Source organism: Heteronotia binoei, chromosome 14 (genome assembly GCF_032191835.1).
Source record: "Heteronotia binoei isolate CCM8104 ecotype False Entrance Well chromosome 14, APGP_CSIRO_Hbin_v1, whole genome shotgun sequence".
Lineage (NCBI taxonomy): Eukaryota > Metazoa > Chordata > Lepidosauria > Squamata > Gekkonidae > Heteronotia > Heteronotia binoei.
This window is the reverse complement of record NC_083236.1, coordinates 12,465,258-12,490,097: the sequence shown is the minus strand read 5'-3', so window position 1 is coordinate 12,490,097 and position 24,840 is coordinate 12,465,258. Positions and strand designations below refer to the sequence as shown.

The window sequence follows — 24,840 nt, the reverse complement described above, 5'->3', positions numbered from 1 at the left end:
GGAAAGGAGATGAGATGGCCTGCTGAATAAAGGCCAAATACCTGTGGGTTTTGGGGGTAACGGAAAACTCAAAAAAGAAGACGACATAGAACTAAGCAAGCTGAGACAAAGTAAAGGAATGAACCAGAATTTTAGCAGCATCTTCAAACAAGGCCAACTTCAAAACTAAGAGGCGTGGCAGCTCTTGTGGTTAAGTGCTCACTACAGTGCTCTACAGTAGACTCCATGGACTGAAATGGCTTTACAAAGGCATACCTCTGTTCAGGATTACACTAATGACTTCTTGCCTTGGAGTAAGAACATAAGCACCAAGATATCAATGTGTTGCAAAGCCCTCCTCCTCCCTAGTCATAAATCTGCATTGTGGAATTGGGGGGGTTGGGGGGGGGGTTGTTTGTCATCCATTTACAGCTGACTTATGGGGTTTTCAAGGCATGAGACAATCGTTTGCCACTGTCTGTCTCTATGTAGTAACCCTAGACTTCTTTGGTGGTGTCCCAGGGCCAACTCCACCTAGTTTCAAGATCAGATAAGATCAGATGAGATCAGGCCAGTGTGGTTCATCAATGTCAGGGCTGGTTGCTCCTTAGGGGCGGTGCAGCAAGAAACAAAATTCACAGGCTAACAGTAATTTGAGTTATCAAATAAAATCACAGCCCAAGAACTACCATTCTACTGTGCCAAACTGAAAATATGGACACAATCTCAAGTTCATGTTTAACCTTTTATGCAGTGCCAAGATAAGAAGATGGACAACAGCAAAGTTCTCCCAAGTGTCTCTGAAAGAAAACTGCCTTCTTTACAGAAATTAGCAAATATATTCCCTAGAAATAGTCATCTAAACAGGGAACTCAGAAATCGCAACCAAACCTGGTATTTGACTGAACTATTAGCTGCAGAAAGAGATAAATACTGATGCAAAACAATCACAAGCCATTTCTCACTCTCTTTTATGGTATAAGGATTACCTTTTCTAGTTCAGTCTTGTGTATAGGAGAATTAGATGGCAGTCCATCTGAATCTGTACCTCCAACGCAGTTGTTGCAAACGTCCTTTATTATCTAAAAATAAATTGGGGAGGGGGAAATAAATTATCTCATTTGTTTAAAGCTATGTACATGGCACTGGAGGAGAACATAAGAAATCAGCATTATGGGCAGCTGCTATCCTGAAAACTGAAGATCCTTACAGAAAAAAGTCAGAAACCTGCCTATGGGATGGCCATCAATTCAGATGTTCCATCTTGATGCCTGATCTAGAGGGACCACAATGTTAGGAAGTAAAAGATTCAAGCTAAAACGCCTAGGTCCAAGCTTGAGAAACACACGTCTGCTACTGAGTAAAGAAATGTTTGTATAAGAGGGCCAAAAGTGTATTTCTCTGTCATGACAAACTAGGAAGATAAGCAATTTTAATCCAAGTTTGAAATCCCAGAATTATGGGGAATGGTTAAGGTACTCCATAATACTACGTATTCCTAAAGAGGAAGAAGCCAGGCTCTGGCCTGAAAACCTGGCTCTTCAATTTAGTCCTAAACAGAGGTGGAATTCTAACAGGAGCTCCTTTGCATATTAGGCCACACACCCCTGATGCAGCCAATCCTCCAAGAACTTACAGTAGGTCCTGTAATAAGAGCCCTGGAAGCTCTTGGAGGATTGGCTACATCAGGAGTGTGTGACCTAATATGCAAAGGAACTCCTGATAGAATTCCACCCCTGGTCCTAAATGATGAGAGACAAGCACATTCCAGAAGATGAAACAGTGGCACAGAAGTGATTGGTTCTCCTGTTGGTGCCTCTGGAATGAGGAAATGATGCAGGCAGTTGACACAATCACTCCCAGGAGCCCTCCTTCAGGTATTAAAGCCCAGGAAGCCCCTTGGTTTACTGACAAGGGAGAAGGCTAGAGCTGCAATGGAAGAAGACTCAGGACGAATCTGGTAAGACGTGGGCAAAAACTCGTTTTAAAGTGTACCCCATGGCAGTGACAGCAGCAAAGTAACAACAGTCTTCCACCACCAATGCAACTACACACTGCAGGCCAATGGAGCCCTTCCAAGTAGTCAGAGGCCTGTAGGGATCTGGCCTGCAGGAGGAGGTGGACTGCTTGGTGGCCAATGTGACCATTCTGCTAAGTATTTTGCAGATAGAATTGGCAGTTGCATCTGTTTCAACTTGGACTGTTATGTTAGCAGTCAAACAACGTCAAAGTGCTAAACTCTCCAATTGTTTGGGACATTCTTCAATCTATTCGGTCTGATGATATAAACAGGATCCTTGGAAGACTGAGCCCTATGACCTGCTTTTATGACCACTGCCCTTCCCGATTACTTAAATCTGCCAGAGGTGGGGCTGACTTACTGGGTTCAAGAGGTAGTTAACGCTTCCTTAAGAAAGGGGGTGGTCCTCCCCCTCCCCTGAAGCCTTCAAACTATGCATCCATTTCTAAAGAAACCTCCCCTGGACCTCGAAGAGTTCAATAAATATCAACCAATCTCAAATGTTCCATTCTCGAGGTGGTGGCTAGACAACTCCAGGCTTTCCTGGATGAGGCACTCTGGGTTTTGTCTTAGTTATGGGACTTAAATGGCCTTGGTTGCCCTGGTGGGTGACTTACATCAGGAGATGGACAGAGGCAGCTTGGCTCTACTGGTAGTCTTTTCTGGGCTATTTTTTTGTAGCAGGAACTTCTCTCCATATTAGGCCACACTGCCTGATATAGCCAATCCTCTAAGAGCTTACAGAGCTCTTAGTGCAGGTGCCTACTGTAAGCTCCAGAAGGATTGGCTACATTAGGAGTGCATGGCCTAATATTCAAAGAAGTTCCTGCTACAAAAAGAGCCCTGGTGTTTCCGGACCACCTGTCTGGGCTGGGATTGGGAGGCACTGTTCTGCAGGGGCTCTGTTCCCACCTGGAGGGTAGGTTTCAGAAAGCAGTTTTTGGCCTTCATACATATTTTAGCTTTGTTTTTAATTATTTTAATGGCATGTTTGAGGAAGTTGATTTTAATGGTTTTAAAAAGTGATTTCATTGTGTAGATTTTAATTTGTTAGCCACCTCAGTGGCTCTTGTGAAGGCAGTAAGGCAGGATAAAAATTCTGTACATAAATAAACGTTACCTTTGGTTCATTCTGCAAGTGCTGCTGTGACATTAAGGGCAAAGCGAGATGTGAAGGTGTCCTCCTGACTGCCGTATGTCACCATTTTAAAGCCATTTAAAAATGCTGCAATGGCCCGATCCTGATAGAGCAGGGCAGTGCAGCACTGCTGTTCCCCCCTCCCCGCCATGGCTGTTTCGGCACCTGAAAAGGCATGGTGGTGGAGGGGGGGGGGTGTTGCACTGTGGGTCCAATCAGGATTGGGCCCTCACAGCATTATTCAATAACTTTAAAATGGTGGTGGCATCACATTTAGTTTGGCCCTTACAGGCTCATCACCACACAAGTGGAGACAATCATGTTGTGCCCTTAATATACAATGACTTGAACAGATGACTTTACACAAGGCAATGCTGAGATGACACTGTTCTTTGCCATGGATATTGTCCACTGGTGTACCTAAGGGCACAGGTTTATTTCACATGCCGTTGGACATCTACATGAAATCACTGGGGAAGGTCAACCAAGGATGTGTGTGCAGTGTCACCAGTATATGGAAGGCATCTATCTCCTTTTTATCTGAAGCAGATGAGACAGCTGACGAGGCGCCTGCAGATAGAAGTGGACTAAATGAGGATGATTAAGCTGAAGCTTATTCCAAACAAAACAGAGATGATGGTGGAGAAGTCAGTGAAGTAGTTGATACACATCCACATCCCAAAGTGTATGGTGCTGACCCTTCAGGAGAGTTTCTCCTGGATCCAGTGTTGCTGCTGGAACCTCAAATAGCATCATATGAGATCAAGATTTCATTTTAATGAGACTTGTGCTGATTTGCCCACTTCTAGAATCAAGATATACACGGTGACTTCTCAATAGGACTACCGCAATACAATTCTACATGGTAGGAACTGCAGTAAGACGTCTTCAGTTCTGGCTCATGTTTCAATTGGTAGCACCATAGAAGGAAGCCAGGAGTGGCACTGGGGCAAAATGGCTGTGGCCATGCTGTGGGCCACACAATCTGCCATATGCTTGGCAGAGGAGATCTATTGCTTGGCCAGCTTTGATGCCTCTGGTGCAATGAGCTTGGCCAGCTTGTGCTTTTCCTCTAACAGCACTTCCAAATAGGGAACGATGCCACCCGCAGGAGTAGTTGTTATCTGGCTAAGATGCACTGATAATTGGCAGTCCTGAAGATCAAAGCAGAAAAAGTGTACTCCCTCAAGCCTGTGGCCCTCTTTGTTTCTTCCCTGAATGGAGTAGGCCACTAAGGAATTGCCAGTGCGACGCTAGAACAGAAAACAACAGTCTTCTTGCTTGGCCCTATATCGGTTCTTGATTCTATGGGCTGACAGTGGTGCAGAAGCAGGCTTGAGTCAGGGGCTTCTGTTTATTTCTGAGAGGTCTGCAATGCCAGGAAAGGTGACTGGACCGCTGGAGGAGGGATGCAGTACCTTGAAAACTGGATCTGGGATCCTTGGGTGGTGGGGGACAGGAGATGTTGATTTCAAGTGACCTCTCCATGCAGATAATTTGCTCGCTATAGAGCCTAAAGTCTTCAGTAGTGAAATAGATGGCTCCGGAAACTGGTCTTCAGGGGAGGGCTCTGAGGCAAAATCAGTCCTGCTTATTATACAATAACTGAATACAGTCACAATAGGATTGAAAGTCCAGGTCCAGTGCCAACATGGGATCAGGATGCCCTTTGGATGTTATCAGGGGGATTGGAACTAAGAGTGGTATCTGGATCTAAATTCTGGTCCTCATAGCATGCGTTGTATAGATCTGCTAGCAAAGGTCTCAGAAAAGAAATTGGGGGAGGTAAACCATCAGGTCCAACTCACTTGTCATATCTGAAGGATGAGATATTGAGGGCTGATGACAGGATGGTCTGGAAGTTGGCAGATTAACCCTCTGACATTGATGGAGCCAACATCAGAGAGTAGTCCAATGATGAAAGGGTTCTCAGAATTGGTGAGAGCTCAGCAATGGGAGAGATGGCCATGTTGGAATAATGGCCTTACATGAGGAAGACAAGTTGGATGACTTCAAAGATTACTTTTCCACATGACTGTGCTTAAGGGCCTTTTAGGACAAGGCTCCAAAGCACTTCTCCCAGAAGATCCTGGTGTGATCGTGGATGGAGCCCTTTTTGGTGTTGTGGCCAGAGCTGAGGACTCTGAAACTGGTCCTGGATCTTTGGAACTGAAGAGGACTCAATCCACCTCTCTGGATTCAGTCTTGGTGTCATGCTCAGATGATTATCAGAAGCAGAAATGGACAAAGCTTTTCCCCATAAAGCAGCTTTCAAACACGATGCTCTTTCATATCTCTCTTTAGCAGCGAACTGCCTGCATACCTCATGGTATTCACTGAAGACATCATGTGATTCATTGAAACAGACACATGGTATGGCCATTTGTATGGGGGATTTTCTCCCCACAAGATATGCAATTTTTAAAAGAGAGCTTTCTGGGACATATTATTTGAAGGTAACTGAATTCAGGTAGGTCTGAATTCATTTTTACAGCAAATTTAGTGTTCCAAAGGCAGAAGAAACCAAAAGGCCACAGTATCCTCACACAGAGCCTCAAAATGCAGAACCTCTCCACAGCAGCAGAGAAGAATTGAAGGAAGGACACTTTGGGAAAGTAGCATGGTGGAGGGGGGAAGGTGTGCCATCTGGAGTTTTTGAGCACAGTAATCCATGTGAGACTGCACAGATACCATGACAATGGACAATTTAAAGCAACAACGACAAAATAAAATACGATTTAACCCCCTCACACACATATATAGGGTAGATGGGCTTGTAAAAATGTTAACAGTTATTTGTAGAGCTGAATAAAGCCCAGAATAATGTGGCTAATGTAGATCAGTTTCACACAGATTTCTGTTCCCAATGCTATAGAGACTGCATTTAATTTCCCCAGCATTTTAATTTCCCCTGGGGATCCACGTCGTGTTGGAGAGAGGGCAGCAACCCACCTCGAAATCGAGTGAAACTCAAAGCCACAAGCATCTCATCATGGATCCTACACAGGTTTTCCAGGCAGAAAAATCTAGGCCTCCAACTTCCTTCTTTTTACAAGGAATGAACTAGAATATTGTAGCTTAGAATGAAAATCCCAGGCAACTAGCACACCTTTAATAAAACCTTTCTTAAAGGAAATCTGGTGTTAAAACCAGAAAGGCTGTTAGTGAGCCATCTGTTTCTTCCCCTGAATGGATCGGACTCAGGAGGATGCACTGAGAACAGCTGGCTCGGTCTGCCTGCACATGATCCCAATTAGGGCTCCCTCCATCTGGGGAGAGTTCACCCTAAAGAGGCCTTAACAGCTCTCCCCCACCCCCCACCCCATGTGCCCTTTCCACTGACTTTAGCAGGACGGTCAGATGGCGGATGGGCAGCGGCCTGCTCCAGCAGCTCTAGTGCCAAATGCGGCACAGCACCTAATATGGCTCTTTTCAAAAGAAAATGAAATCTCTGTGTTAAGGTATAGTGGGGGCACAGGTGCCATGCTGGAAAAACCAGTCAGCAAAGAGAAAAGCAGGCAGAGTTTTTTATGTGACTAAAGAGTTTCTTAGAAGGGCCTTAAAAAAGGGGAAATGGTGAGACTTGAACAGATGCCAGGAATTCGTGTGAACTATGCACAGATTTATGCCAGTGTGCTAAAACCAACACAGAAAAAGCTCCTGCACGTATTTATGCCTTACTGTGAGGCCTCATGCATGCCGCTTCCTAATAAAGCACTCGCAACGCCTAGTGTTTGGTGCTGCCGGAACCTTGTAGATTAACCAATCTGCTGATTATCCTCCATTTTCAGCTATGCAGTGTGCTTCATTTATACAGCTCTCTACTATCTCTAGCTTTGAATTCTGGGGCAGTTTAGCTCTTTGATTATAAAATGCTGCCGATTCCTGGTGCATGAATTTCATCCTCTGGTCCACTGAAATTCAAGCTGATGGGACTTTTCAGCAGGATGGGCATGTTTAGCAACTTTCTCCTTTCTGTTTCTGCCTTCCTCCTTAACCAGACCCTATAAAAATTAATGTGTATCTCTCTTTCGGGGGAGAGTGGGGTTAGGAGGAAAAGCAGAAATAAATTTCATATGTCACAGAACACAACAGGTCACTTTAAAAAGTGCAGTATATGTGTAAGGAATGCTAAAATGTTCCTCCAAAACCTCCTTAAGATTGTACTAGAATGCTCCATTTCTGTTCCTGCCTCTCTGATGACCCTGACAAAACGGCTCATATTTTCAGCCTCTGCTCATACCACAATGGTAATTAGTTTTGGCCTAGCAGGATGGTTATGGAAGTCAGACAGAGGTCACAAGGAGGAATTTGGCAAGGATGGGGAGCTGGAGCTGTAAAGTCATGCACTCTTTCAAAAGACCACTTTCATCACCGCAGGAGGAGAGGATCCAGGCCTCCGTAACCCTGGCAACACTGGCTCTATTTCATCTTCTAGGCACAATTGAAGGCACTGGTCTTGACTGCTGAAGGCCTAGAGGACTTTCTGAGACCCACTGAGCAGCCCGGAATGCCCTCTTGACTACAGGATCTACCTCCAAAGGCAAAAAGAAAGGCACTTTTCCCTAGTTCTCCACAGCTGAGGGCTATCTGGGTTCACAGAGTTGTAAAAAGAGATGTTCCATCTGTTTCTAGGAATGCATATCTTATTTGAATGGTAAAGCAAGACCAAGTTCCTCAGATCCTTCATGACTGCTCTGAGACATCACAGAAATCCTTGAAGACATACTGAGTAGGTGGTGTGGGAAACGTTACTGTCTGACTTTTCAGGGCAGGGACAGAGTCTAGGGCTGTGACACCCTCCAGCATCCCTTTCTTCCTCACAAGGCCTTTGAAGAGTCTCAGCTGCCAGCAAGAGGGGGGTTATTTTGCACCCAGTTCCCCCTCCTCCGACTGCCACTGTTCTCTCCCCTGTGAACTGAGGAATGACCTGGCTCTTCCTCCTCAGCTCCTCCCCAGCCTGCTTCTTAAAGGGTTGCCTGGGAGACAGTCCTCTCCGAATTCTCCCAATCCCTTGGTCCCAGAAGTGAGACCTGACTTCCTGACAGGAGCCAGAGCCGATGGGGCTTCCCACATGATGCCCTCCCTTCTTGCTCCACCCATCTACCTACTCCCCAAAAAGCTCTGCTTCCTGCCCGAACAGGACTAGGGAAGCTATGGCTACCTTCCCTTTCTCCCTCCATCTCTCCTGGAAATGTGCTTCACACCAGATAGGCTGTGGTTGGTCCACCAGCTGCCAGGCCAAGTTCCCTGTCTCCCTCCTGGCTCTGTTGATGCTCCCAAATCCTGAGAGTTCCCATCGCTGGTCATAGGCTGGAGATAGCCTTGCCTACCTGCCTTGCAGCAAGTTCCTGTTCCAAGCTGCCCCCTGACATTGCTGTCCTCAGGTGAGTCCCTGCTGCCTTCACCACTGCTACCTGCACCAGGCAGCTTCTGGTGCATGCACCGGGGAGGGGGGGCATCCGACATCCTCCTGAGCTGGGGAGATGGCTCTCTCCAGGGTTGGGGCAGAGGCTCATGACTTAGACAATTTCTCCCCATAGTGCCCCACTGTGACTACAGGCTTGGTCACACAGCAGCTGAACAGGGTTTGCCTTCACTGCTGCCTTCTCGAGCTGTATTGTTATTCCAGCCTCCTCCCATCTCTTGCCCACTAGCATTTCTTGCTGCTGCTAATCCAGGATGGAGACAATGGGGCTAGGTGCCACTCCTCCACTCAAAGTGAGCGTGGGAACAGAGCTGCTGGTCCCAGACAATTATGGAGAACATTTGTTTTCTCAGTGCAGTCTTCCAGAGAGACCACAAAGTTTGTTAACGTGGAGGCAGGTTTAGTAATTCCTTGAGAAGGCAGTCCATACCAACGTTGCTCCTCAAGACGAAGATGTAGTGCACCTCAACTTGGACCAGTTTCAAGAGAGGCCTGATCCTGCTGAACAGTCTTCAACTGCAGTAAGGCACAAGAGATGCTTGCATTCTTGCCTCCAATGATGCTGTGCTTCCAAGGTGGTTCAAAGGGAAGCAAAGGAACAGTTCTGTGTCTTTCCTGAACTGCCTGGTTCTCTCTAAGTAAAAGGGCTTTGAACACATCCAATATGCAGAACACTTTCTCTTCTTCATCCTTAAGCTCTGAGGAGAGGGTGGAGAGAACTTTTAAATGCTAGTTAAGACAGCAGCCTGAGATGACCTGAGGGCAGAAGTCAGTTCAGCCTTGTATATACATAAGTCTCTTTAAGAACAAGCTAATCTTGGAATTTACTTGCTCTCCTAGCAAATCTGGAACTGCACCAAAACAAAAGAGGATTTTGAATAAGGCGGATCTCAAATGGCTTTCATTTGAATTCTGCAAAGACTAAAGGCAAGTTCCAAGAAGGAAACAGAGGGCCTAGTAGAGGGGCACACATGATTTGGACCTTTAGAAGCTTCTTGGAGGAAGAATGTGATTTTAAAAAATGCAATAAATACTTAAATATAAAGCCAGTGTGTACTGATGGTTCCATACAGATGTATGAAGCACTTTTAATCTTTTCTGTTTTAAAATCTTAGTCGTTTTGGCTCCCGAACAATAGCAGTGTACCATTCTGCAACATACTCGTCCTGAAGTAGCTGAAACTAATCGCATCTAAGACCCACTGAAATACTTTGGCCACCAAATGAGAAGGGAGCACTCACTGGAGAAGATCCTGATGCCGGGAAAGACAGAAGGCAAAAGAAGAAGGGGACGGCGTTACTGACGTGGCTAACATGAATTTGAGCGAACTTCGGAAGATGGTGGAAGACAGGAGGACCTGGCATGACTTGGTCCATGGGGCCGCAAAGAGTTGGACTCAACTGTGCGACTGAACAACAAGTCCCACTGAAGGGAATGGAACAGCTTTCAATGGGACTCAGTTTATTTATTTATAACATGCCCATGCCACTTCTTCAAAGTCCTGCTCAAGGTGACTTACAATTAAAAACCACACTAACACAAGACACTTAAAAAGCACAAACCAAGAGAAATATGCAGCATAAAATCTATCCATAAAATAGAGACAACCATTAAAAACCTGATAAGATAACCCTCCCTAATTACGGGTGAACAGAATCATTTTAGTCTAGTGCCTAAAAGAAAGCAATATAGGCACCTGGTGAGCCTCAAGGGGAAGAGCATTCCACAAGCGAGGGGCCACTACAGAAAAAGCCCCATCTCTGGCTGCCACCCATTTCTCCTCTCCTCTGAAGGCAGAGGCACAGAGGGCAGGGCTGGTGAGGCAGAAGTTAACTGGCTGCTGGGAGGAGACAGTCCTTCAGGTTGACTTTAGCTGGACTAAATATCACTGTGTTTACATCCACTGAAATGTAAATAATTGTTACCTTTTACTTTATAAAGAAACATGTTTTTCTTCAAGAAAAAGAACCGAAAATGGGGAGGGAATGAAGCTGGAAAAGACAGTGAGAAGGATGGAAAAAGAGAAAGGAGGACCCACGGCCAGCAGTGTGGCATCTCCTACAGGGTTACCAGCTCTGGGCTGGGGAGCAGCTGGAGGTTTGAGGTGGGAAGGGGGGGGTCTGGGGAGGGGAGGGACCTCAGTAGGGTGCCATGTTATGCAGTCTCAAGCAGCCATTTTTCCCTAGAGAACTGGGATGAATGTTTTGAATAAATAAATAAGTGATTTAAATATTTTGGAGATCCACTATAATTTTAGATTTCCAGCCCCTGCCTGGAGCTTGGTAACCATAGCTCTTGTAACGCTTAGAGAAGGCTGGGCTTGGTTAGAGCGTTACATCCCAAAAATGGTCCTGTAATTTTGGGGACAGTGATCAAAACTTCACACAAGTCCTCAAAATTTAAGATTTCTTTATTGTCGTCGTTTCCCCCTCTTGCTGGTAGCAAGAATGTCAAGAAAGAGCACTGGTTAGAACGGCAGGGTGTACCTTCAGCCACTGATCTGCTTGTTCCTTGCTTTGTACCGCGAGGACTAGAGCATCCTGCCCTTGATGAGTGATTTTCAGCTCATGCTTCTTCTTTTTGCCATCCTTGGGAATATACGTAATGCTGCAGCCATTCAACAACAGTTCCATCTGAGGCTGCTGATCCTTGGAACTTTTATAGCACTAAAGGGGAAAATGTCAAGAATACTCTAAGGACAGGGAAGAAAAATCGGTCATTCCAGCTTTAAACAAACGAAACCCAGTTGTGTCCCCCCCCCCATCACAGTTTTTCTAGTAATTAAAAAACTAGTGTTGATAAAACTGTGAGACAATACGATGGATTTTAAAATAACAATACACTAACAAAAAATGGAGGCTACAGACGTCATCATCAATGAATAAGCAGATGGAAGCCTATCTTTCAATGACTTCAGGGAAGAGTTTTCATTTTTTTTGCACATGACATCTATTTCCCACAAAATATTTCGCAGAGCAAATTAGCCGCCGCCATTATTTATTTTATAGCACTAAAGGGGAAAATGTCAAAAATACTCTAAGGACAGTGAAGAAAAATCGGTCATTCCAGCTTTAAACAAACGAAACCCAGTTGTGTCCCCCCCCCCCATCACAGTTTTTCTAGTAATTAAAAAACTAGCGTTGATAAAACTGTGAGACAATACGATGGATTTTAAAATAACAATACAATAACAAAACATGGAGGCTACAGACGTCATCATCAATGAATAAGCAGATGGAAGCCTATCTTTCAATGACTTCAGGGAAGAGTTTTCATTTTTTTTTTGCACATGACATCTATTTCCCACAAAATATTTCGCAGAGCAAATTAGCGGCCGCCATCATTTATTCAAAAGGGTGAGGTGAGGGACTGCTTGGGAAAAACCCCCACCATGTTTCCATGGCATTTTAGACAGAAAGAAAACAACAACATTCCAGTGCCATTTTGCTGGGTCTTGAATATCCAGCTTCCAGTGGCCCACCAAAACACTACTTTTTGGTAAGTTCTAACCTTGTTAAGCTGTAAATTATAAAGCTGAGGCAAATCAGGAGGTGGGCTTTTGGTAAAAGCACTGCATTTTACAAGCGCTTCCCCTTTCAGTAATCATGGGGAAGAGCTGGAAAAAGGAACAAGATGAACATATCTGAGTACATTCCAAACTTGGCAGCTCAAAATGGAGCATTGAACATATATTCATAACTATTAAGATTGTATTAAACGCCTGCACTGTTGTGAATTCGTTGAAGCTGGTTGCCGTTATATTGCCCTTTTCCTAATTGTAAAAACAATTTTGCAAAGTTTAATTTTACATGGTGTGTTTTTTGTATTTGCATTATGCCAGCACAAATGGAACCAGAAATTGTGGGAAGATTCCCAGAACACTTCAGCACATCCCAAAGATACCTGCACTTGAGCCTGCAGCAGACACCATTTATGTCCAGAAGCAAAACGACCCAGCCAAACTGCAGCAATTTAGCAAGACAGGCAAGTGACTCAACCTTGACAAGTGGTTTTCCAAGTGCAGATGTAGGCCTGATTAGAACAACAGAATCACAGAGTTGGAAGGGACCTCCCGGGTCACCTAGTCCAACCCCCTGCACAATGCAGGAAATTCACAAAGACCTCCTCCCCACACACCCAGTGACACCGGCTCCACACCCAGAAGATGGCAAAAACAAACAAACAAACCCTCCAGGATCCCTGGCCAAACTGGCCTGGAGAAAAATTGCTGCCTGACCCCAAAGTGTCAATCAGTATATCCCTGGGCGTGTAAGAAAGGGCCACGAGAACTAAGCACTGATGCAACCCTTTCTGCCCTCCTCCTCATGATCTGCCTAAGTTCGCAGAATCAGCATTGCTGTCAGATGGCCATCTAGCCTCTGCTTAAAAACCTCCAAGGAAGGAGAACCCACCACCTCCCGAGGAAGCCTGTTCCACTTAGGAACTGCTCTGTCAAGAAGTTCTTCCTAACGTTTTGTCGAAAATTATTTTGATTTAATTTCAACCCACTGATTCTGAACTGACCTCCTGGGGCAACAAAAAAAAAAACTGCACCATCCTCTGTGTGACAGTCCTTCAAGTACTTGAAGATGGTAATCATATTCCCCCTCTGTCATCTCCTCTCCAGGTTAAACATACCCAACTCCTTCAGCCTTTCCTCTGGGTCTCCAGACCCCTGACCATCTCATTGCCCTCCTCTGAACATGTTCCAGCTTGTTTATATCCTTCTTAAATTGTGGTGCCCAAAACTGAAGGTGAGGTCTAACCAGAACAGGTATGAACAACATTATCAGAAAAAGTAGCAAAAAAAAGCAGTTACCAGGAGTTTGTTTTCTTTGATCACACACAGCAGTTTAGTCCACTGTCCAAATCGCTTCTTTCTTAAAAGGAAGGCACAGATTTTAGCATCCTTTACGAGGTCCATAGATGCCTCCTCGGAAGGCCACTGGTGTCTCATCTTCTTCCCTTTTCCATCCTCATCCTCTTCATCATAAGATTCATAAGAGCTGCTCATAGCATCTGAATCATAATCTTGAGGCAAAACAAGGCAAAAAGTATCATCAAGATACTAGGTCTTCGAGTACCTCCTCGCTAATTTTTTTTTTTAAATAAAATGATCACACATGAAGTTGCCTTATACTGCATCAGACCCCCTGATCCATCAAGGGCAGTCTTATCTACTCAGACTGACAGTGGCTGTCTAAGGTCTCAAGCAGAGGTCTTACCCATGACCTCACTGCCTGGTCCTGTTTTTAACTGGAGATGCCAGGGATTGAACCTAGGAGCTTCTGCATGCCACGCAGATGCTATACTCCTGAGCTTCAGCTCCTCCCCAGTATATGTTCTAAGTGATCATATGTCTGTTGGAAACAAAGAAATTATTTTCTAATTAGTACCAGCAGACTGACTAATCAATAGCATTAACTCGGTTAATTCATTATAAAAGTGTATAATACAATTTTACAAGTACTGTGGTACATTTTTATACTACAAATAATCTAATCCAATCCTGTGGTCAGAAATAACAACTGAAGTCATCAACAAAAACCACAAAGCCACTCTGGCCTAAACATAAACCACAGTTACTTGGAAAAAGTATTAGTTCAAATGTTTAGCTGGCCAGCCATCCTCACTCATGATTTTATCTTCCCACAAACTGTGCAGGAAACTGCTTGCTTGGAATTACCCAACACCAAAATCACTCTGTACATGAACAGATGTTGCATGTCCTGGATAAGGCACATTTTCCAAAATCTAATCACCCAATCCAAAACTGAGAGTGCTTTTTTAGGATTAAGCCACTAGGTCATTCCATGACATTTATTCTCAAGAACATGTATATGGGACCGCATCCTTAGTCTTACTAATTTCAGCCACACTGCACATGTGTCAGCCAATGTTATCAAAGCAATAGAACTGTCCCTTTTCTTTTCAGTGAGCAGAAATCGATCACTATTCCCACCAAGATCAACCTTATTTTTTTCACTTTGTAAGCATGTTCTGTTAAAACCAACCACAAGTACATGACAGAGTCAAGTTGGTAAGACCAAGATAAGCCTGAAGAAATAATTGAACCAAAGATTTAAACTTGTGGTTTCCCAGCTGGGCTGTAAGAGCCATAAAAGTCAACTTTATTTGCACTCTGATGATATATGTTTCACTTACTGGATGTGATGTACTCAGGAGCCTTTCCCGGACTGAGGGGCACGGCCTCCTCATAGTAGCCTTCAGGAAGGGATGAAGAAGGTAATGGTGGAGGCCCACTGTCTGGCGGCTAAATACAAGGTGGGGGAGCAATTAAACACAACAGCCAAAAAGAAAATATAAAAAATGCTGTTTATTCTGCATTCAGGTCTTGTTTTAGGGAAATTAACTTTTCAGTGCCTGCTTCTGTATTATTGTAATGTAAAACAATAGCTTAAATGACATACCAGTCCAGTAGCACCAAGATGAATAAAATTTATTCCAGCATAAGCATTAATAAATCAGAGTTCACTTCGTCGAATGCCTGAAACATCAACCCAAGGCAGCTGAATTTATACCTAGAGTTTAAGCCACAGAAAAGGCGGAATGCAGTTGGGGAAAGGTTTCAAGGAAAGAACCAGTCAAAGAGCCATCAGTCCATTCACAGAGAGAGATTGGATTGATCACTGAATAAGGTAAAACAACTTCTTGCATAGTAGACCACCTTACAGGCACAAAGTGAAGAACCAGAATCAGCAACAAACCTAGACCCCAACTTTGTCCATCAGCTCTGCCATCTCTGGCTCATTCAGTTGCTCATCCTCAATGCCCTCATGTGTCAACAAGGTCTGGCTACCTCTATACTGGACAAACAGGTCCCATTTGAATTAATGGACACAAACTGTTTTTCAAAAAAATCATAATGTTCAGAAACAAGTGGGTTATCCAGGCATTTTGTTGCTGATCTAAAACTTACTGTTCTCAGAACTCAAAAGGAAAATTCCAGTGTTAAATAAACTGCTGTATTAGAATTCATCAGCAAGTTCAAGACTATTTTACCCTCATACACACCAGTTCTTAAAAGGAACTTGGGACTCACCATTCACTTAGTAATGTCTATATACCGCACAAACGCCTGTGACTTCCTATTGCATCTGTTTATCTTGGCAGGAATTTTATGTTAATCCTCTTTTGCTTATGTTAAATGGTTGTAGGTGCTACTCATCTACTCGGAGTGAACTGACAGCTCTTTTTAAACACTCCGGTTGTAAAGTGCCTCTGTTTGTAACATCTTCCTTCCCCTGCTTCCCATCTATGTGGATTAGCTGTTCCAGCAGAAGTGGTTGTGAATATAAAAGTATCAACCTAATGAATATACATTACTATGAATCTGATTAAGTGTGCATCAACTCGCAAAAGCTTATACTGGAGTTAATTGTATTAGTCTTTATGGTGCAGCTAGATTTTTGTTTTATTTTGGGTAAACACAAGGTTCTTTAAAGCCTTAAATTATATCAACAGAAGGTAGGCTAGTTTCACAGCAGCCCTGATGAATTTAAGCAAATTATTTTCAATTTAAAGAGTAACAAAAGTTCCAGAAACGGACAGATTAATTTAATATCTGTATATGTGACACTGAACTGCTTCCAGGCCATTAAATCGCAACAAATGCTCAGAACTGGAAGAAGCAAACCATGCCAGCTTTAGGAAATTGGTTTTGCAGCGTCTGGGCATTACTATTATGAATAAATTTGTTAATTCTTTTCACTTAAGAGAAGAGCATCAGAGGAGACAATGAACTTTGGAAATCAATTTTTACGCCCAGGAATGTAACTTTCCAAGGTAATGTAGCTTTACAAGATTTATTTTCCTAACAACATTTGTAAAACAAACTACACTTGACTTTGGTTAGATCACTTCATTCATGTGTAAATAACTTCAGCAGTTCCAAAAACAACTCTTCCAGAGTAACAAGTACAAATAATTGTGAAGAGCTGGCTTTCTCCCTGCTGCTGTCTTCCCCCAGAAACATACAGTGTTTGATGTAAACATTAACTACACACATCCCAATCAACAGAATTTGTGGGCCATCAAACCATCTAGTATGATCCAAGATGGTGCATGAAGCTTATGCAGCAAAATACCTTAGAAAGATATATCATCATTCAGCTGCTTTAACTGTATTGCTACCATGGATAAAATCTAAATGACTGATTTCTCAGTGATATTAAGGCATTCTAAGAATTAGGCTGGCAGAGATAAAGAAAATACAGACTATTGGGATATTGGGGCCATCCAGGTGGGAGCACATACAGCTGGCACTGCAAGAACTGCACTGGCTGCCAATAGTATACCGGATTCGCTACAAGGTGCTTCAAAGACCTTTATAGCCAAGGACCTGTGTATCTGAGGGACTGTCTGTCCCCACACATTCCCAGAGGGTACTAAGATCGGGAATTTAACATCTTTTAGTGATCCCCGGGCTGAGAGAGGCTACCAGGGATCACACCTTCTCAGTAGCAGCCCCCTACTGGTGGAACCAGCTGCCGGAAGAGGTTAGGGCCTTGTGGGACCTTGCCCAGTTCCGCAAGGCCTGTAAGACCACACTCTTCCGGCTGGCTTTCAGCTTATACTGAGTCTTATAACAGCAGGAGGAATCCAAGAATATTGACATCATTGAATTTGAATAACATTGGAATGTTATTAGCACCAATTGTTTTAAACTGTTTAAACTTAACTGATTTTATTACTGATGCACTTTGTTTTATGACTATTGTTGTAAGCCGCCCTGAGCCTGCCTTGGTGGGGAGGGGGGGTATAAATTTAATAAACCATAAACCAGACTTCATCCAAGTATTATGGCAGCGTGAAAAATTATTTTTGGCAAAGAATCTCCCTAAACGTAAATAACTTAAATGGATGCAGTATTCCAATATCTCTAGAGGTTATTTTGTTAGGCAATTCTGAGAAGATTTTAACATGCAACCATTCAAAATTCCCATCTTTCTAAATTTCAAATGAGACATTTCAAAGCAAAATTTAATGCACATTTTTAACACCCAAATTAAATTGGTTTAGACTCACTGGCATCTCTTGAGGTTTGATTTTTTGGTAAGCTTCCAAGACAGAATTTTAGGTCACCAGCTTTGAAATATTAGTTATCATGGCATCTATGGTCAGTTATAAAGATTTTCTAAAATAATTATTTGTCAGTTATCAAATACTATTTAACATTAGATACTATATGACATGCCGGGCTATTTTCACACTTTGGGTACATTCACATTGGAGACCAGGCACAGCATTATCCCAGTTCTGAAAAAGCCAGTTCTCTTTGATCCATTCCCCAGCATTCACACAGCCCCTGCTCTGCTGCTGGGAGCGGCACAAGCCACATACACTCAAGAAACTGACCAAGAGAGAGATCTTGGGGTCGTGGTAGATAACTCACTGAAAATGTCAAGACAGTGTGCGACTGCAATAAAAAAGGCCAACGTCATGCTGGGAATTATTAGGAAGGGAACTGAAAACAAATCAGCCAGTATCATAATGCCCCTGTATAAATCGATGGTGCGGTCTCATTTGGAATACTGTGTACAATTCTGGTCACCGCACCTCAAAAAGGATATCATAGCATTGGAAAATGTGCAGAAAAGGGCAACTAGAATGATTAAAGGGTTGGAACGCTTTCCCTATGAAGAAAGGTTAAAATGCTTGAGGCTCTTTAGCTTGGAGAAACGTCAACTGCAGGGTGACATGATAGAGGTTTACAAGATTATGCATGGGAAGGAGAAAGTAGAGAAAGAAATACTTTTCTCCCTTTCTCACAATACAAGAACTCGTGGGCATTTCATGAAATTGCTGAGCAGTCGGGTTGGAACAGATAAAAGGAAGTCCTTCTTCAGCCAAAGGGTGATTAACATGTGGAATTCATTGCCACAGGAGGTGGTGGTGGCTACAAGCATAGCCAGCTTCAAGAGGGGATTGGATAAACATATGGCACAGAGGTCCATATGTGGCTATTAGACACAGCATATTGTTGGAACTCTCTGTCTGGGACAGTGATGCTCTGTATTCTTGGTGCTTGGGGGGGGCAAAGTGGAAGGGCTTCTAGCCCCACTTGTGAGCCTCCCGAGGGGAGGCAAAGTGGAAGGGCTTCTAGCCCCACTTGTGAGCCTCCTGAGGGGGGGGCAAAGTGGAAGGGCTTCTAGCCCCACTTGTGAGCCTCCTGATGACACTTGGGGGTTTTTTAAAATTATTTTTGGCCACTGTGTGACACAGAGTGTTGGACTGGATGGGCCATTGGCCTGATCCAACAGGGCTTCTCTTCTGTTCTTATGTGACACAGAGTGTGGGACTGGATGGGCCATTGGCCTGATCCAACATGGCTTCTCTTATGTTCTTACGTTCGTATGACTGCTCATGTGCATGACAGGGGGTGCAGGGAGGGTGCAGCACACGCCAGGCCGTTCAGACAGCTGGGAAACGCACCCTACATCTGGTTTATAGGTTTTGCTATCTGGAAGTTCCCTGTAGCTATTGAATCTAGTCCCAGCCCATGGCTTTTGCCATGTCCTGTAAGCCGCCCTGAGCCTGCCTCGGCGGGGAGGGCGGGGTATAAATAAAAAAATTATTATTATTTATTATTATTATTATTATTATCCTCAGATGAGGCAGGCACTGGAACCAAGCATCATTCAGTATAACCAAATAAAGATATAAAATATTCAAAGAACACTCAAGTAGGAGATCATTCAACATGCCATTTCATTTCAGTTCTAGTTAAGCGTGAATGCGGACAGCATATGACCCATTAATGTGGAAGAGTCAAATCATTACATCAAATAAAACAAAACAAAAAGAAAAAATCTGGCAAATAATATGACAAGTAGGTTTTGGTAGGGAAAGGAATGACACTATCTAGTTCTCAGGTAGAGAAACCACAGCCATTCACAGATCCTGGATCAGAGTTAAATCTCAACTAAATTTTAGACTGAGATACATTACGGCCATTGCAAAGATGAAACAAAAGGGTATGAAGGTAGCTCCTGTTATATCAGTACCCAGATTGTAATTTTAAAAAAAAAATTGTATTTGATGCACTTTATTTTCTAGTTTAGTTTTTGGAAACGGAAAAATCGGAAAACCACAATGAGTGTGATTTTAGTAGTACTTTAACAGCACATTGTGTGATTTAATTTTTATGACCTTCAGTCTTTTCGATGGGACAGGCTACATACTGAATGCAGCAAACTGGCTAAGCGGTTTTCCAAACTATATGCAGAAGAAAGTGGGGGAAGAGATCTTGGTTCATGGTTGGGAGCCACTCACCAGCCATTGCTGAGGAATCTCTGGCAGAGGCATCTGAGGAGGAGCAGGTAAGTTATTGGCCACCTCTTGTTTCTGGACATTTTCTTTTACTTCAAAACCTTTTTAAAAAAAACACAATGAAACAAAGTTATTTAACCCAGAGAACGCTCAACAGAAAGGATGTTCTCCTCCGTAGCATCAGCTCACAGACAACCTTTGAACTTCTCCAAATTTCTGAAGACTGAATAAATTATTTGTAACTACTACAAGGCTCTTGGCACTCAGAATGTAGCAATGAAAAATGGGATCCAGAAAAACTTGTGCACTCTGGATTGTGGGCCATGGCATGGGGTGCTGCTCTAGAGTGTCTCTCCGTCTTGGGTGGAAGCTTAGCACTGGGTGGGAAGCACCAATGACAACCCCCCCCACTGTGTCTAGGTGAGCGCTCTGGATCATGGGCAATGCTTTATCTTCAGGGGCTTGTAAACACTGAGGTATGAGTAACAGACCCAGAATACAATGTTCCCCTTTTCAAACTAATTTCCTCTACTTAGTTTCTAAAGCTTAAGTCTAAAATGATATCAAGTATTATGTCAGAGAAAGTTCTAAGAACTTGTATGTACCCAATGTAGTCAGGTGGACCACACCTTATGGGAAGAAGATGAACCTGTTTAATAAGTTCTTTGGGTAGTACCAGATTTCTGGAACTCCCTCCACCATGAGATTCAGCTGGTGTCTTCTCTGTAGGTCTGTTTAGGTGCTAGATGTAGATATAGGTCTGTTTAGGTGCTGCAGTGATTCCCAATTTGCTTCCGGGCCACCAATCAAGGTTCTCATACAGCTTGGAGCCTTCATACCTTAAGGGCCACCTACTCCCATATGAATCTACCCAACCACTACAGTCATTTTCAGAGGCCCCGCTTCAAGTGCTCCCACCATCTGAGGCTAGATAGGCAGCAATTTGAGGAAAGAGTCTTCTTGGTCATGGCATCAAAATAATAGAATTCTCTCCCAAGGGAGATTAGTCTGTCTCTTATATCACCGTCTTCCACCAGTTTGTACAGACATTTTTGTTTTGTCACACTTTCCCTCACTGATTCTCATTGACTATTTCTCCTGTTTGTGAGTTTCTTTTTGTTGTTATTGTTTACCACCTTGAGGAACCTAAGTTGGGAGGAAAGATGGATTTAAAAACATTTTAAATAAATAAATAATGGTGGAGGAGAGCATGGCCACTCAAAAGCCCAGTTTACCTTTGGGTCATGGGGCAGTAGCTACAAATGTCAAAGAGTGGGAGAAAAGAACACTGGAGGAAGTTCTGATTCAGCTACATCCCAGGGAGCACTGACCTGAAAGATCAACCAGCCTACCAGACCTGAGGACGGTATGGCCAAGATGCCTCTCTTTTGCCCTGAGGAGCGGACTGGAGAGCCAGCCCAGGTACATGCTGCTTCCACTAAAGTGAGAAGTAAAAGGTAGGTGCTGGTAGCCAGATTTAAAGAGATCTGAGATGATGATGATGCAAATTGGTGTGTTGGCTGCAAACGTAACAGCAGACTTGAAGGCTCCCAGAAGTAGCCATATTCACTGACACAATTCTTTGGTGGAGGAGGCAGCACAGGGCCCTCTCTCTCAAGTGAAAGGTTGAGGTTTCAAGCAATCCCTTCTGTCCTTGCTCACTGAGATGCAAAAGTGATCTGAAGACACCCAAATCTATTTAAAAACTCCCAAAGCAAATCTACTCCTACAATCAGATACAGGGAATTAAATAAAATCTGCTCAACCTCCCAGAAAAAGGCCAGGAAAATAGCTAACTCATCTAGAAAGAGAAGGTCTCTAAAGAAGTCAGCAACCTCATGTTCACTGGTTGGGAAAAGCAAGTCCAGAGACTGGAGGGGATGAGAATGGCTCAAAAGACAGAAGAAGGGACTCAGAATACGGAACACTTTCACAGAGACTTTCCTGTCTGGCAACAGGACTATTCCAGAGTCTGAGACACTCAAGCAAGCAGAGGCAGGATTGTATTTTCCCCCAAAATAATTATTATGATTAAAAGAAATACAAAATACTTCATTTCACAGATGGAAGAGAACAGTCTCATATTACAAAGTTTCTTCATGAGTAAAAGTACTAATTTTAACAACTGGTGATTTTCAAGTTTTCTTTCCTATTTCATTTCCATATCTGGCAATGACCTAAAGGATGCAAGAAGAACAATATAGCCTTTGAGATGCCGAAGACAGCACTAGTTTTAAATGCAGAGTCAGCTACAAAAAAGCATAAATTAAATCATAATTATTGCAAATTCAGATGAATTAGAACAATTGTTCTAATATATGTTGAAAAGACTGTACTTGACATTCAGGAATTGGTGCACACCATACATAAAAATGACAAAGTCTGTAGATAAGTTGGCTAGAGTCCCATCCCTTGATTATGTGCGCTTTGGCTACAAAATCTTCTGTCCCAGGTCTTGACTCTTGGTGGTTATTCATTCTGTCAAACAAAAAAGGCTACCCCCTCAAGAATTTGGCAGCACTTTGTTTCTTAGATGGAAGAGGAGGAAGAGATTGGATTTATACATTGCCCTTCACTACCCAAAGGAGTCTCAGAGTGGCTTACAATCTCATTTCCCTTCCCCTCCCCACAACAGACACCCTGTGAGGTAGGTGGAGCTGAGTGAGCTCCCCCAGAAACTGCTCTTGAGCAGAACAGTTCTGTGAGAACTTGTGATTGATTCAAGGTCACATCAGCAGGTGCATGTGGAGAAGTGGGGAATCAAACCCAGTTCTCCCAGATAAGAGTCTGTGCACGTAACCACTACAACAAACTGGCTCTCACTTAACCACTACACCAGGGGTGGCCAACAGTAGCTCTCCAGATGTTTTTTGCCTATGACTCCCATCAGCCCCAGCCATTGGCTATGCTGGCTGGGGCTGATGGGAGTTGTAGGCAAAAAACATCTTGAGAGCTACTGTTGGCCACCCCTGCACTACACCAAACAGGTGCTAAATGCTAACGTAGTCACCGGACTTTCACCCCAGGACATTGCCAGCTGGATGGGGTTCCAGGCCTAGTTTGAAGCATTGGACTTCCAAAGCCCTCAATGGTCTCAATCCTGGATATCTTGCAGGTCACCTCCTCCTATATAAATCTACCTGGTCATCCTCATTCTCAGTGCATAGTCAACTGATTTGCTGTGTCTCTGGAGAGCCCTTACAAGAGAATTCACAATGCACCATCTTGTCAGCATTCTAAGAAAGTTAGATCAGGGATACCCTCAGCAGAACAAAAGAGGAGTCCACCTCAGAGACTAACAAAATTTATTCCATCACAGTTTTCCTAAGTCAGAGTTCACTTCATGAAGCCAGCTCTGACTCAAAAAAGCTTTTGCTGAAATAAATTCTATTAGGTTACCCGACACAGATAACAGAATGCTTCAAACTTATGAAGGACTTAAGGGTATTCACAAATGTTCTCAGCCGTAACTACTAACAACCCTGCAGTATTACTCCCGTAACACAGATGGGAGATTGAAGCAAGTTTGTGGCAGAGATGAGATTGTGATGGGATGTTGGAAAATTCCCAGTTCTCTAAATCACTGTGCTATATTTACCCTTCACCAAGGCCATTTCATGGTATTATGCATCTCCAAATAAGGTACACCTGTCCTCTTCTGGGCTCATACAGGGACCACTCCAGCAGCAACTGGCTTGGAGAGACAGAATACCTTGATCCATTTCTACGCAAAATACAGCTACACTTTCTTCCCTCACGGTTGCTAGGAGACAAGACCAGAATGAAAAGTCCCACAGAGTCTGAGCCCAACATACCTTAAGGACCACTTATTCCTATACGAACCTATCCGACCACTGCAATCACCTTAAGGAGTCCGTCTTTGGATGCCCTCACCATCTGAGGCAACCCAAGAAAGAGTCTTCTGAATTGTGATTCCAAAACTGTGGAAGTCCCTCCTCAGGGATACCCTTGCCCCCCCTCAGTCATTGTCTTCCATCGGCAGTTGAATACTTATCTGCTTCATCTGGAATTCTTTCACTGACCTGACTTCCTGTGTGGGTGTTTTAACTGTGGACACTGGGTTGTTTTTAATTGTTTTTATATTATGTATTTCAAAGGCTAGTTTTATTTTTTTTAATTGTTTGCTGCCTTGGGGACTCTAAGCCCTGTAGAAAGGTGACAAATGTTTTAAATAAATAAACAATAACATGTTTTGCTGTGACACAGAGGGGAACATGGACAAATACAAAGGAAGACTGAGCAGCCTGAACGAAACAAAAAGGAAAGAACTGTGCGCTATGTTATGAACATTTCACTTTCATTCCATGCTACGTGCAAATAATATCCATCTCACACTGACCTTTGGATGATTGTATCCTCAGAAGAATGTTCGTTAAAACTGCCTTTTTCTCCCTGACTGTGGAGGTTAAGTATTCATGGTCCAGAAGTTCAAGGAACAGTTGCAGTTCAACTATTAACTCCTCCATGTCTGAAACAAAACAGCAATTTTTGAGTAAATGAATAACATCTAAAAGCAGTTCAAAACAGATAGCCCAGCCAGAACTATAAAAGGAAGCTTATTTCCCTTATTAAAACTTTAGATTTAACACCTGTCAAGCCTGTTGTCTGCTATAGCCCTTTTGGACAACGGCTTCCCCTGCGGTGCTGACTGACCGACGTGCTTTGGAGGGGAGGATGCTCAAGCCATTATTAGTAGAAGTAGTAGTAGTTTGATTTCTATCCCAACCTATATGAACAGGCCTTGGATAGCCAATTGGTGATCTTGGGGCCAAATCTAAGTGTTCAAAGCATTTCTATCTCTTGTCAGCCCTACCCAGTTTTAACTGAAGTATGGCAAAAAAGGTCTATCCACACTTTTCCTTATGAAAAATACTTTTGAAGTAGTAAGTGGTATACCATGCTCCATTGCTATATCTGCCTTTGTATTTTGTATGCCTAGGACGATGGCCTTACGAGTGTTAG

At 43.4% G+C, this 24,840-nt stretch overlaps 1 protein-coding gene across 4 annotated transcripts in view; it reads right to left on the bottom strand.

Moving 5' to 3' along the window:
- AFAP1 (actin filament associated protein 1) overlaps nucleotides 1-24,362 on the bottom strand; it is a 55,202-nt gene extending 30,840 nt beyond the window's left edge. For all 4 annotated transcript variants that reach the window (XM_060254046.1, XM_060254048.1, XM_060254047.1 and 1 more), the window contains exons 1-6: nucleotides 24,218-24,362; nucleotides 19,861-19,958; nucleotides 14,731-14,839; nucleotides 13,385-13,596; nucleotides 11,052-11,231; nucleotides 969-1,061 (exon numbers count right to left, since the gene is read on the bottom strand). In XM_060254046.1, the coding sequence (XP_060110029.1) occupies nucleotides 969-1,061; nucleotides 11,052-11,231; nucleotides 13,385-13,596; nucleotides 14,731-14,839; nucleotides 19,861-19,958; nucleotides 24,218-24,344 (819 nt within the window). In that variant the 5' untranslated portion in view covers nucleotides 24,345-24,362. The remainder of the gene's footprint in view (nucleotides 1-968; nucleotides 1,062-11,051; nucleotides 11,232-13,384; nucleotides 13,597-14,730; nucleotides 14,840-19,860; nucleotides 19,959-24,217) is intronic.
- Between the last annotated feature and the right edge of the window lie 478 nt (nucleotides 24,363-24,840).